At 53.8% G+C, this 14414-nt stretch overlaps 1 protein-coding gene across 1 annotated transcript; it reads left to right on the top strand.

Annotated features, from left to right (window-relative positions):
• Positions 1 to 407: 407 nt before the first annotated feature.
• LOC123739461 (nuclear FMR1 interacting protein 1-like) lies at positions 408 to 12858 on the top strand (the record flags this gene model as incomplete). The annotated part of the gene is given in 7 exon segments (XM_045713781.1): positions 408 to 470; positions 1470 to 1546; positions 5630 to 5722; positions 5876 to 6063; positions 6483 to 6614; positions 11109 to 11359; positions 11544 to 12858. Coding segments are annotated over 7 exon segments (1419 nt in total), but the record flags the coding sequence as incomplete, so codon positions are not given.
• Between the last annotated feature and the right edge of the window lie 1556 nt (positions 12859 to 14414).

Here is a 14414-nt window from a genome sequence, read left to right as displayed (position 1 = left end):
AAAGCTTTGTGTCAGTCTACCTTTAGTAAAACAGGCAAAGCATTGTGCCAGTCTACCTTTAGTAAAACAGGCAAAGCATTGTGCCAGTCTACCTTTAGTAAAACAGGCAAAGCATTGTCAGTCTACCTTTAGTAAAACAGGCAAAGCATTGTGCCAGTCTACCTTTAGTAAAACAGGCAAAGCATTGTGCCAGTCTACCTTTAGTAAAACAGGCAAAGCATTGTGCCAGTCTACCTTTAGTAAAACAGGCAAAGCATTGTGCCAGTCTACCTTTAGTAAAACAGGCAAAGCATTGTGCCAGTCTACCTTTAGTAAAACAGGCAAAGCATTGTGTCAGTCTACCTTTAGTAAAACAGGCAAAGCATTGTGCCAGTCTACCTTTAGTAAAAGCGACTTCTGTTTTCTAGTGCTCTGTTGAAGACTGCAGCTTCACTGCTCATGAGAAGCTGGTCAACATTCACTGGAAAAATGTAAGTAGAGCGCCAGCCTCGGCTATTACCCATCAACCCCTCTGATCTATATAGAACCATTAACCTCTTCCTGTATATATTAACCTCCTCCTCCTGTACCCTCTCCTGTAGAACCATGTGTTTAACCTCCTGTACCGTCTCCTGTAGAACCATGTGTTTAACCTCCTGTACCGTCTCCTATAGAACCATGTGTTTAACCTCCTGTACCGTCTCCTGTAGAACCATGTGTTTAACATCCTCCTGTATTGTCTCCTATAGAACCATGTGTTTAACTTCCTCCTGTACCGTCTCCTGTAGAACCATGTGTTTAACCTCCTGTACCGTCTCCTGTAGAACCATGTGTTTAACTTCCTCCTGTACCGTCTCCTGTAGAACCATGTGTTTAACCTCCTGTACCGTCTCCTATAGAACCATGTGTTTAACCTCCTGTACCGTCTCCTGTAGAACCATGTGTTGAACCTCCTGTACCGTCTCCTGTAGAACCATGTGTTTAACCTCCTGTACCGTCTCATATAGAACCATGTGTTTAACCTCCTGTACCGTCTCCTATAGAACCATGTGTTTAACCTCCTCCTGTACCGTCTCCTGTAGAACCATGTGTTTAACCTCCTCCTGTACCGTCTCCTATAGAACCATGTGTTTAACCTCCTGTACCGTCTCCTATAAAACCATGTGTTTAACCTCCTCCTGTACCGTCTCCTGTAGAACCATGTGTTTAACCTCCTGTACCGTCTCCTATAAAACCATGTGTTTAACCTCCTCCTGTACCGTCTCCTGTAGAACCATGTGTTTAACCTCCTGTACTGTCTCCTGTAGAACCATGTGTTTAACCTCCTGTACCGTCTCCTATAGAACCATGTGTTTAACCTCCTGTACCGTCTCCTATAGAACCATGTGTTTAACCTCCTGTACCGTCTCCTATAAAACCATGTGTTTAACCTCCTCCTGTACCGTCTCCTGTAGAACCATGTGTTTAACCTCCTGTACTGTCTCCTGTAGAACCATGCTCCAGGAGCAAAGAGAATCAAGCTGGACACTCCAGAGGAGATTTGTAAATGGAGAGAGGAGCGACGCAGGTCAGTACTGTAGGATGTTGTTAAACATGGTAACAGCTTTGCTGTCAGATCCAGTCACTCATCAGCAATGCTTTTGTTTCCTCAATTTCTCTGGAAATGACTACTTTTGGATTAGGTCTGATTCTGTGGTCCATATGAACAATGTGCTGTTACCACTAGTATCAGAGCCTAAAATTAACACCTGCCAAATGTGGGTAGATTTTGGCAGTAGTAAGATGTGTATTTTACCAGCCGTGTTGGCGGGTGCTCGGACCGCCACAGTGAAGGGCTGGGCGCTGTACTGGTGTTGCTGCATGGACTGGTTTGGGTTTTTACTTGACCTAATATAACCTCTTACATCTAGACGTTCCGCTAAGCGGAACACCTGCTCCAATATCCAATGACGGGCGTGGCGCGAATTACAAATTCCTCAAAAAATACAAAAACTTCCATTTTTCAAACATATGACTATTTCACAGCATTTTAAAGACTCTCCTTTATCTAACCACACTGTCCGATTTCAGACACCCATTTTTCAAGCTAGGATATAATGTCACAAAAACCCAGAAGACAGCTAAATGCAGCACTAACCTTTGATGATCTTCATCAGACGACACTCCTAGGACATTATGTTATACAATACATGCATGTTTTGTTCAATCAAGTTCATATTTATATCAAAACCAGCTTTTTACATTAGCATGTGACGTTCAGAACTAGCATACCCCCGCAAACTTCCGGGAATTCGCTAACATTTTACTAAATTACTCACGATAAACGTTCACAAAAAGCAGAACAATTATTTTAAGAATTATAGATACAGAACTCCCTCTATGCACTTTCGATATGTCCGATTTTAAAATAGCTTTTTGGTGAAAGCACATTTTGCAATATTCTAAGTACATCGCCCAGGCATCACGGGCTAGCTATTTAGACACCCGGCAAGTTTAGCACTCACCAATATCAGATTTACTATTATAAAAGTTTGATTACCTTTTGTTGTCTTCGTCAGAATGCACTCCCAGGACTGCTACTTCAATAACAAATGTTGGTTTGGTCCAAAATAATCCATCGTTATATCCGAATAGCGGCGTTTTGTTCGTGCGTTCCAGACACTATCTGAAATGGTAAATCAGGGTCGCGCGCATGGCGCAATTCGTGACAAAAAACATCCAAATATTCCATTACCGTACTTCGAAGCATGTCAACCGCTGTTTAAAATCCATTTTTATGCCATTTTCTCGTAAAAAGCGATAATATTCCGACCGGGAATCTCCTTTTAGCTAAACAGAGGAAAGTAAACAAAGCATTCGGTCGAGCGGGCACGAGCCTGAGTCTCACAGTACTGTAACCAGCCACTACCCAACACGCTACTTTGTTTCAGCCAGAGCCTGCAAAGCCACGATTCAGCTTTTGCCGCCTTCTGAGACCCTATGGCAGCCGTGGGAAGTGTCACGGGACAGCTAAGATCCTCACTCTTCAATAAACAGAGACAAGAAGAACGACACCTTGTCAGACAGGCCACTTCCTGAATGAAACCTTCTCAGATTTTTTGCCTGCCAAATGAGTTCTGTTATACTCACAGACACCATTCAAACAGTTTTAGAAACTTTAGGGTGTTTTCTATCCATATGTAATAAGTATATGCATATTCTAGTTACTGGGTAGGAGTGGTAACCAGATTAAATCGGGTACGTTTTTTATCCAGCCGTGAAAATACTGCCCCTAGCCATAACAGGATAACAGTATTTTAATGTTTGCTTTGTTAAATGTAATACGCTGTGTTTAAAGTACATTTTCATACTTTACTTTGCTACTTGAGTCATCTCTCTCTCTCCATGCGGCTTTACACAGACCTAGCCCCGCCCCTGTCACTCAAGGGGCTCGTGTTCCTCGACCACGAGACACCGGTACCCCCCCATGTATATAGCCTCCACATTGACTCTGTACCGGTACCCCCCTGTATATAGCCTCCACATTGACTCTGTACGGTACCCCCTGTATATAGCCTCCACATTGACTCTGTACCGGTACCCCCTGTATATAGCCTCCACATTGACTCTGTACCGGTACCCCCCCCTGTATATAGCCTCCACATTGACTCTGTACCGGTACCCCCCCCTGTATATAGCCTCCACATTGACTCTGTACGGTACCCCCCTGTATATAGCCTCCACATTGACTCTGTACCGGTACCCCCTGTATATAGCCTCCACATTGACTCTGTACCGGTACCCCCTGTATATAGCCTCCACATTGACTCTGTACCGGTACCCCCTGTATATAGCCTCTACATTGACTGTACCGGTACCCCTGTATATAGCCTCCACATTGACTCTGTACCGGTACCCCCTGTTTATAGCCTCCACATTGACTCTGTACCGGTACCCCCTGTTTATAGCCTCCACATTGACTCTGTACCGGTACCCCCTGTATATAGCCTCCACATTGACTCTGTACCGGTACCCCCTGTATATAGCCCTCCACATTGACTCTGTACCGGTACCCCCCTGTTTATAGCCTCCACATTGACTCTGTACCGTACCCCCTGTATATAGCCTCCACATTGACTCGGTACCCCCTGTATATAGCCTCCACATTGACTCTGTACCGGTACCCCCTGTATATAGCCTCCACATTGACTCGGTACCCCCTGTATATAGCCTCCACATTGACTCTGTACCGGTACCCCCTGTATATAGCCTCCACATTGACTCGGTACCCCCTGTATATAGCCTCCACATTGACTCTGTACCGGTACCCCCTGTATATAGCCTCCACATTGACTCTGTACCGGTACCCCCTGTATATAGCCTCCACATTGACTCTGTACCGGTACCCCCTGTATATAGCCTCCACATTGACTCTGTACCGGTACCCCCTGTTTATAGCCTCCACATTGACTCTGTACCGGTACCCCCTGTTTATAGCCTCCACATTGACTCTGTACCGGTACCCCCTGTATATAGCCTCCACATTGACTCTGTACCGGTACCCCCTGTATATAGCCTCCACATTGACTCTGTACCGGTACCCCCTGTATATAGCCTCCACATTGACTCTGTACCGGTACCCCCTGTATATAGCCTCCACATTGACTCTGTACCGGTACCCCCCTGTATATAGCCTCCACATTGACTCTGTACCGGTACCCCCTGTATATAGCCTCCACATTGACTCTGTACGGTACCCCCTGTTTATAGCCTCCACATTGACTCTGTACCGGTACCCCCTGTATATAGCCTCCACATTGACTCTGTACGGTACCCCCCTGTATATAGCCTCCACATTGACTCTGTACCGGTACCCCCTGTATATAGCCTCCACATTGACTCTGTACGGTACCCCCTGTTTATAGCCTCACTTGTTATTTTACTGCTGCGGTTTCATTATTTGTTACTTTTATTTTCTTTTTACTTATCTATTTTTTACTTCACTTAAAGCATCGTTGGTTAAGGGCTTGTATTCAGCTTTTCACTAAGGTCGGCACCTGTTGTATTCGGTGCATGTGACAAATAAAATTGGATTTGATATGCAGCAATGTTGATGACAACAATGCTGTTTCCACTTTGCTTCTTAATATTTATCCACTAGCGTTCTGTAATTACACTATTAGCTAATGCTAATTGCTACCTAGCTAACAAATGTACTGAGTCAGAGCAACCGTAACTAGCTATACAGCCTGATAATACCAGTGATGGTGTAGAACTAAATCAGAGGAAAACACAAAGCAAGAATATGTTAGCTACATGAAGTAGGTAAGAGAGAACATTCAATGTAGCCAAATATTATAGGGTCTGGCCAGCAGCAGGGTCTGGCCAGCCTGGCCGGCGGCTCGAGCGGGCCTGGCCGGCGGCTCGACGAGGCCTGGCCGGCGGCTCGAGCGGGCCTGGCCGGCGCGGCTCCGAACGAGCCTGGCCGGCAGCGTACATAAGTGTCGTCAGCATATAGATGAATGTTACAGGTTTTTGCAGATATACCAATATTATTAATATAAAGAGGATGGGTCCCAAAATCAACCCTTGCGGGACACCTTTTAGTAATTTCAAGGTCACGTGACACTATCAGAAAGCACACATCAAAGCTTTGTCTCTGTCTGTACAGGAACTACCCAACCCTGGTGAACGTGGAGAAGAGGAGGAAAGTGAAGGATGACAGGGAGGAGACTGGAGCGGTGCTGGAAACTGCTCAGTTTGGGTATGTGTACTTTCTTACTACATTTTTATTTATTTTTATTGGTTGATACAAGTTAGGTTACAAATACACCAGTTTCCTCCTCTGAATAGTTGGGACCGATATGAGCTGAACTATTAAGGCCGTGCTACAACATGCTGTGTGTCCTGTTATCAGGAGGATGAGGGGCAGAGGTCGTGGACAGCGTGGTGGAAGGTTCCAGAGGGGCAGATGGGCCAGACCAGGTCCTCATCAGTCAGAGAGACCACCACACCCCACTCAAACCCCCAAGGAGAGGCCTCCACCCCTCACTCAGTACCCCAGGGAGGGAGACCCCCTGGGGGCTCTTGCCAACAGCGACCCAGGTCAGTCAGTGGTCCAGGAAACTGCCAGAGACGAGTAGACGAGTAACCCCTGTAGACTCTGACCCTTACTCTGACCCCTGTAGACTCTGACCCTTACTCTGACCCCTGTAGACTCTGACCCTTACTCTGACCCCTGTAGACTCTGACCCTTACTCTGACCCCTGTAGACTCTGACCCTTACTCTGACCCCTGTAGACTCTGACCCTTACTCTGACCCCTGTAGACTCTGACCCTTACTCTGACCCCTGTAGACTCTGACCCTTACTCTGACCCCTGTAGACTCTGACCCTTACTCTGACCCCTGTAGACTCTGACCCTTACTCTGACCCCTGTAGACTCTGACCCTCACTCTGACCCCTGTAGACTCTGACCCTTACTCTGACCCCTGTAGACTCTGACCCTTACTCTGACCCCTGTAGACTCTGATACAGAGGAGCCAGTCAGTGGAGGAGGGGTGACTGTGGCCCCTAAACAAATGACATCAGGGCTGGGATCTCTGATGGCCAGCTACGGCTCCATGAGCGACAGCGACAGCGACCTGGAACCACAAGGTGAGCTTTAACCCTTTCACGCGTACCACCACACGGGGTGTGATCGTTCTACAGTGGTCCCTGCTTTAAATGTCTGGTGCCTGTTTCCCCCCCGTGTGGAGGCCTGTTTCCCCCCGTGTGGAGGCCTGTTTCCCCCGTGTGGAGGCCTGTTTCCCCCCGATGTGGAGGCCTGTTTCCCCCGTGTGGAGGCCTGTTTCCCCCCGTGTGGAGGCCTGTTTCCCCCGTGTGGAGGCCTGTTTCCCCCCGTGTGGAGGCCTGTTTCCCCCCGTGTGGAGGCCTGTTTCCCCCGTGTGGAGGCCTGTTTCCCCCCGTGTGAGGCCTGTTTCCCCCCCGTGTGGAGGCCTGTTTCCCCCCGTGTGGAGGCCTGTTTCCCCCGTGTGGAGGCCTGTTTCCCCCGTGTGGAGGCCTGTTTCCCCCCGTGTGGAGGCCTGTTTCCCCCCCGTGTGGAGGCCTGTTTCCCCCGTGTGGAGGCCTGTTTCCCCCCGTGTGGAGGCCTGTTTCCCCCCCGTGTGAGGCCTGTTTCCCCCCGTGTGGAGGCCTGTTTCCCCCCGTGTGGAGGCCTGTTTCCCCCGTGTGGAGGCCTGTTTCCCCCGTGTGGAGGCCTGTTTCCCCCCGTGTGGAGGCCTGTTTCCCCCCGTGTGGAGGCCTGTTTCCCCCCGTGTGGAGGCCTGTTTCCCCCCGTGTGGAGGCCTGTTTCCCCCCGTGTGAGGCCTGTTTCCCCCCCGTGTGGAGGCCTGTTTCCCCCCGTGTGAGGCCTGTTTCCCCCCCCGTGTGGAGGCCTGTTTCCCCCCGTGTGGAGGCCTGTTTCCCCCCCGTGTGGAGGCCTGTTTCCCCCGTGTGGAGGCCTGTTTCCCCCCGTGTGGAGGCCTGTTTCCCCCGTGTGGAGGCCTGTTTCCCCCCGTGTGGAGGCCTGTTTCCCCCCGTGTGGAGGCCTGTTTCCCCCCGTGTGGAGGCCTGTTTCCCCCCCGTGTGGAGGCCTGTTTCCCCCCGTGTGGAGGCCTGTTCCCCCCGATGTGGAGGCCTGTTTCCCCCCCCGTGTGGAGGCCTGTTTCCCCCCGTGTGGAGGCCTGTTTCCCCCCGTGTGGAGGCCTGTTTCCCCCCGTGTGGAGGCCTGTTTCCCCCGTGTGGAGGCCTGTTCCCCCCCGTGTGGAGGCCTGTTTCCCCCCGTGTGGAGGCCTGTTTCCCCCCCGTGTGGAGGCCTGTTTCCCCCCGTGTGGAGGCCTGTTTCCCCCCGTGTGGAGGCCTGTTTCCCCCCGTGTGGAGGCCTGTTTCCCCCGTGTGGAGGCCTGTTCCCCCCGTGTGGAGGCCTGTTTCCCCCCGTGTGGAGGCCTGTTTCCCCCCGTGTGGAGGCCTGTTTCCCCCCCCGTGTGGAGGCCTGTTTCCCCGTGTGGAGGCCTGTTTCCCCCCCGTGTGGAGGCCTGTTTCCCCGTGTGGAGGCCTGTTTCCCCCCGTGTGGAGGCCTGTTTCCCCCCGTGTGGAGGCCTGTTTCCCCCCGTGTGGAGGCCTGTTTCCCCCCGTGTGGAGGCCTGTTTCCCCCGTGTGGAGGCCTGTTTCCCCCCGTGTGGAGGCCTGTTTCCCCCCGTGTGGAGGCCTGTTTCCCCCCGTGTGGAGGCCTGTTTCCCCCCCCCGTGTGGAGGCCTGTTTCCCCCCGTGTGGAGGCCTGTTTCCCCCCGTGTGGAGGCCTGTTTCCCCCCGTGTGGAGGCCTGTTTCCCCCCGTGTGGAGGCCTGTTTCCCCCCGTGTGGAGGCCTGTTTCCCCCCGTGTGGAGGCCTGTTTCCCCCCGTGTGGAGGCCTGTTTCCCCCGTGTGGAGGCCTGTTTCCCCGTGTGGAGGCCTGTTTCCCCCCGTGTGGAGGCCTGTTTCCCCCCCGTGTGGAGGCCTGTTTCCCCCCGTGTGGAGGCCTGTTTCCCCGTGTGGAGGCCTGTTTCCCCCCGTGTGGAGGCCTGTTTCCCCCCGTGTGGAGGCCTGTTTCCCCGATGTGGAGGCCTGTTTCCCCCCCCGTGTGGAGGCCTGTTTCCCCCCGTGTGGAGGCCTGTTTCCCCCCGTGTGGAGGCCTGTTTCCCCCGCGTGTGGAGGCCTGTTTCCCCCGTGTGGAGGCCTGTTTCCCCCCGTGTGGAGGCCTGTTTCCCCCCGTGTGGAGGCCTGTTTCCCCCCGTGTGGAGGCCTGTTTCCCCCCGTGTGGAGGCCTGTTTCCCCCCGTGTGGAGGCCTGTTTCCCCCCCGTGTGGAGGCCTGTTTCCCCCCGTGTGGAGGCCTGTTTCCCCCCGTGTGGAGGCCTGTTTCCCCCCCGTGTGGAGGCCTGTTTCCCCCCGTGTGGAGGCCTGTTTCCCCCCGTGTGGAGGCCTGTTTCCCCCCCGTGTGGAGGCCTGTTTCCCCCCGTGTGAGGCCTGTTTCCCCCCGTGTGGAGGCCTGTTTCCCCCCGTGTGGAGGCCTGTTTCCCCCCGTGTGGAGGCCTGTTTCCCCCCGTGTGGAGGCCTGTTTCCCCCCGTGTGAGGCCTGTTTCCCCCCGTGTGGAGGCCTGTTTCCCCCCGTGTGGGAGGCCTGTTTCCCCCCGTGTGGAGGCCTGTTTCCCCCCGTGTGGAGGCCTGTTTCCCCCCGTGTGGAGGCCTGTTTCCCCGTGTGGGAGGCCTGTTTCCCCCCGTGTGGAGGCCTGTTTCCCCCGTGTGGAGGCCTGTTTCCCCCGTGTGGAGGCCTGTTTCCCCCCGTGTGGAGGCCTGTTTCCCCCCCGTGTGGAGGCCTGTTTCCCCCCCGTGTGGAGGCCTGTTTCCCCCCGTGTGGAGGCCTGTTTCCCCCCGTGTGGAGGCCTGTTTCCCCCCGTGTGGAGGCCTGTTTCCCCCCGTGTGGAGGCCTGTTTCCCCCCGTGTGAGGCCTGTTTCCCCCGTGTGGAGGCCTGTTTCCCCCCGTGTGAGGCCTGTTTCCCCCCCCGTGTGGAGGCCTGTTTCCCCCCCGTGTGGAGGCCTGTTTCCCCCCCGTGATGGAGGCCTGTTTCCCCCGTGTGGAGGCCTGTTTCCCCCCGTGTGAGGCCTGTTTCCCCCCGTGTGGAGGCCTGTTTCCCCCCGTGTGGAGGCCTGTTTCCCCGTGTGAGGCCTGTTTCCCCCCCGTGTGGAGGCCTGTTTCCCCCCCCGTGTGGAGGCCTGTTTCCCCCCGTGTGGAGGCCTGTTTCCCCCCGTGTGGAGGCCTGTTTCCCCCCGTGTGAGGCCTGTTCCCCCCCGTGTGGAGGCCTGTTTCCCCCCGTGTGGAGGCCTGTTTCCCCCCGTGTGGAGGCCTGTTTCCCCCCGTGTGGAGGCCTGTTTCCCCCCGACGTGTGGAGGCCTGTTTCCCCCCGTGTGGAGGCCTGTTTCCCCCCGTGTGGAGGCCTGTTTCCCCCCCGTGTGGAGGCCTGTTTCCCCCCGTGTGGAGGCCTGTTTCCCCCCGTGTGGAGGCCTGTTTCCCCCGTGTGGAGGCCTGTTTCCCCCCCGTGTGGAGGCCTGTTTCCCCCGTGTGGAGGCCTGTTTCCCCCCGTGTGGAGGCCTGTTACCCCCCCGTGTGGAGGCCTGTTACCCCCCCGTGTGGAGGCCTGTTTCCCCCCGTGTGGAGGCCTGTTTCCCCCCCGTGTGGAGGCCTGTTTCCCCCAGTCGAGGCCTGTTTCCCACCCCCCGTGTGGAGGCCTGTTTCCCCCCGTGTGGAGGCCTGTTTCCCCCCCGTGTGGAGGCCTGTTTCCCCCCGTGTGGAGGCCTGTTTCCCCCCCCACCCGTGTGGAGGCCTGTTCCCCCCCCGTGTGGAGGCCTGTTACCCCCCCGTGTGGAGGCCTGTTCCCCCCCCCCGTGTGGAGGCCTGTTCCCCCCGTGGAGGCCTGTTCCCCCCACGTGTGGAGGCCTGTTTCCCCCCACGTGCGGAGGCCTGTTTCCCCCGTGCGGAGGCCTGTTCCCCCCGTGCGGAGGCCTGTTCCCCCCCACCCCCCGTGCGTAGGCCTGTTCCCCCCCGCGTGTGGAGGCCTGTTTCCCCCCGTGTGGAGGCCTGTTTCCCCCCGTGCGGAGGCCTGTTCCCCCCCGTGCGGAGGCCTGTTCCCCCCCCGTGTGGAGGCCTGTTTCCCCCCGTGTGGAGGCCTGTTTCCCCACCCCACCCGTGTGAGGCCTGTTTCCCCCACCCCACCCCGTGTGGGAGGCCTGTCCCCCCCCCCGTGTGGAGGCCTGTTTCCCCCCCCCACCCGTGTGGAGGCCTGTTTCCCCCCCGTGTGGAGGCCTGTTCTCCCCCCGTGTGGAGGCCTGTTTCCCCCCGTGTGGAGGCCTGTTTTCCCCCGTGTGGAGGCCTGTGTGTGTGGAGGCTACAAACAGAAGACGTCGCCAATGATTCCACTGTTTCACTACGGACTTGTTGTTGAATCTGAAAAACAGCTTTTTAAAATGCTATGACGTCTAAAGCTAGACTTGTTACTTGTCATTTTAACTTTAATATTTTTTACTTTCATTATATTTCATTACTCAACATGTTGAGATGTAAACTTAGTGGTGTTTCAGTCCTGCCCATCCAGAGGACCAGTCAGCTGCTGAAGGAGAACCAGGCAATGCTGAAGGCTCTGCCAGCCAAGCCCCAGAACAGTGCTTCATCTGGGGCTAAGAGACCCTACCCTGAGCCCCCCCGGGAACCACAGCCTGGGTCTGGTCCTCATAGACCTGGTCGGGGGAGAGGAAGAGGAGGGAGAGGAGCGAGAGGAGGACGAAACAACATGGACACCCCCCAACAGTGCCGCGCCACTCTGCTTGAGATGGTAAGACACCGGGAAAGAGGCAGCAAGGCACAACTGATTTTACAAAGTGTTGAGATAAAAGCTAAACATGTTCAAGTCTGTATTGTGAATGTAGTTAGCATGTGTAGTTAGCATGTGTAGTTAGCATGTGTAGTTAGCATGTTTTCTACCTGCTGAATGGTTCTATGACCCTTGACCTCTACAGTTACTGGCCCCAGATATCCGCCATGAGAGGAACGTGCTTCTGCAGTGTGTTCGCTACATTGTCCGAAACAACTTCTTTGTCCTGGAGGGTCAAACTCAGGACCAGGATGGAACTCGGGGCAGAACAGTGACCACAGGTGACCTTGACCCCCAGACACAGGAAGTAAGAGCAGATGATTTGAGGGCTCTACTCCCAGCTACCTCTGTGGTTGGTCCAGATGAAAAAGATGACCAGGTGAGGTCATCACTCGAAGGTACCCAGAAACCACCAGTCTGTCAGGGACCTTCAGAGGTGGACATTTTGAATGGTGAAGATGTCCATCCTGAGGAGATGCCAGGTGCGGCCTCAAACCCTGATGTCATAACTCAGCTGAACTCTAACCCTGAGGTCCTGGGGACTGTGGCTGAGCAGCCTGTAACCCAACAAGTGGGAGAAGACCAGAGCATGGAGGCGAACACACACAGTGGACCAGCCTGCTCACAGTCACAACACCTCCAGGGAACCCCAATGGACTTGGCTGTGAATGCAAATGATGGAGATGGTTACCCTGGAGACCACTCCCAGACCTCCATCCCCAACTACGATGATGAGGTCTGGGAGACCCAAGACCCCTGAAGTCGCCCAAGACTGGTTCCCCAACCCTCCAATCAGGACTGGTTCCCCAACCCTCCAATCAGGACTGGTTCCCCAACCCTCCAATCAGGACTGGTTCCCCAACCCTCCAATCAGGACTGGTTCCCCAACCCTCCAATCAGGACTGGTTCCCCAACCCTCCAATCAGGACTGGTTCCCCAACCCTCCAATCAGGACTGGCTCCCCAACCCTCCAATCACGACTGTCACCCCTAAAGCAGATTTATGCTTGATCCAGAAATGACTTCCGGAGGCTTGCAGAGGTCAAATCTAGCTCCGTACCGCATCACCGTGCGCCTCACAAATTTTGTAACCATGCGGAGCTCTGTATAGCTCCGTTTTGACATGATTGGATGACTGTAGTTGGGGGCGGGACTTCCTGTATAAATGCAAAATCACTTCGTTCACAACAGCTCTGAAGCGTGAATGCCCTGACTTCTGTAGAGGCCGTATCGCAGTAGTTGCAGTACGGCCATATTGGATTGACCATGCAGAGCCTTTAACCCTTAAATCAAGACTGTCCCCTTGACCTTTCACCTTGTCTCTGATGTTGGTGAGTTATTTCCCTACAGTTGTTTATGTTTTCATCTAAACATCAACTACCTCTGGCATTTTATTTGTACTTTTTTCAACATGGAAATAAATGACTTGTTCTACTGTGGAAATATAACCCAGGAAATCGATAGTTCTTGGACCATCTTTGTCCTTATTCAAATCAAATTTTATTTGTCACATGCTCGTGTTTAGCAGATGTTATTGCAGGTGTAGCGAAATGCATGTAATCCTTTCAAGCTTTTAGTTTGACTCTCAATGAGAGAACTAGACGCCAAGGACAGAGGCATCTATTTTGTGCTCTTAAATGAGTCTGTTGTCTCCTGTCCTCTGGAGACGCCGCGTCCTGTCCTCTGGAGACGCCGCGTCCTGTCCTCTGGAGACGCCGCGTCCTGTCCTCTGGAGACGCCGCGTCCTGTCCTCTGGAGACGCCGCGTCCTGTCCTCTGGAGACGCCGTGCTGCTGGGTCTGTAATGTATTAGACGCTCAGTGTGAGTTTGTATGGCCCTGGGAGGGGAAAGGGGAATACCTAGTCAACTGAATGCCTTCAACTGAAATGTGTCTTCTGCATTAAACCCCTCTGAATCAGAGGTGCGGGGGGCTGCCTTAATCAACGTCCACGGCGCCCGGGGAACAGTGCCTTGCTCAGGGGCAGAACGACAGAACTTCTAGGTCCTGGAGAACAGGTAATGGAGAACATCAGGTGGATCTGGGTGTTGGGCAGAACCCCTAGATCCTGGAGGACATCAGGTGGGTCTGGGTGTTGGGCAGAACCCCTAGATCCTGGAGGACATCAGGTGGATCTATGTCAGGGTGTTGGGCAGAACCACTAGATCCTGGAGGACATCAGGTGGATCTATGTCAGGGTGTTGGGCAGAACCACTAGATCCTGGAGGACATCAGGTGGATCTATGTCAGGGTGTTGGGCAGAACCCCTAGATCCTGGACGACATCAGGTGGATCCATGTCTGGGTGTTGGGCAGAACCCCTAGATCCTGGACAACATCAGGTGGATCCATGTCTGGGTGTTGGGCAGAACCCCTAGGTCCTGGAGAACATCAGGTGGGTCTGGGTGTTGGGCAGAACCTCTAGGTCCTGGAGAACATCAGGTGGATCCATGTCTGGGTGTTGGGCAGAACCTCTAGGTCCTGGAGAACATCAGGTGGGTCTGGGTGTTGGGCAGAACCCCTAGGTCCTGGAGCAGAGTTAGAGGTTAGGAGATGGACGTCAACAAGCAAACACACAGGTTACACTTTACTGGGAGAACATTGTGATGGATTAGTGCAGTGTTATAAATGGGAGAGATGTACTTTTCAACACTTTAGGACGGTATAGCCTGCCTCAAGCTGGTCCCCCTCTGAGTCCGAGCAGATAATCAGACTGATCTGAACTCACTGGTTCTGGTGGACGAGAACCAGTGACGAGCTCGGACAGTTGATGGTCCTAAAGTCATTTGGAGGTAAATTGAGGTACATTTTTATAAGCTCAGCATAACTACCATTTCTTTCTTTCTCAAATGTCAACCAGAGTTTAACATACTTTATCTATTGGGCTTCACCAAAGTAGGGCTTTCAGTGGTCGACAATTTTAGCCTGTAAATCTTGGTGGGGCAAAAGAGGGGGAGACGGTTTTTAGATGCATGCCAGCAAAGCCACTGCGCAACACTAAACAATACATTAATTGCACT

Source organism: Salmo salar, unplaced genomic scaffold (assembly GCF_905237065.1).
Source record: "Salmo salar unplaced genomic scaffold, Ssal_v3.1, whole genome shotgun sequence".
Taxonomy (NCBI): Eukaryota; Metazoa; Chordata; class Actinopteri; order Salmoniformes; family Salmonidae; genus Salmo; species Salmo salar.
Note: the sequence above shows the minus strand (reverse complement) of the source record. Positions and strands in the feature narration are given on the sequence as shown.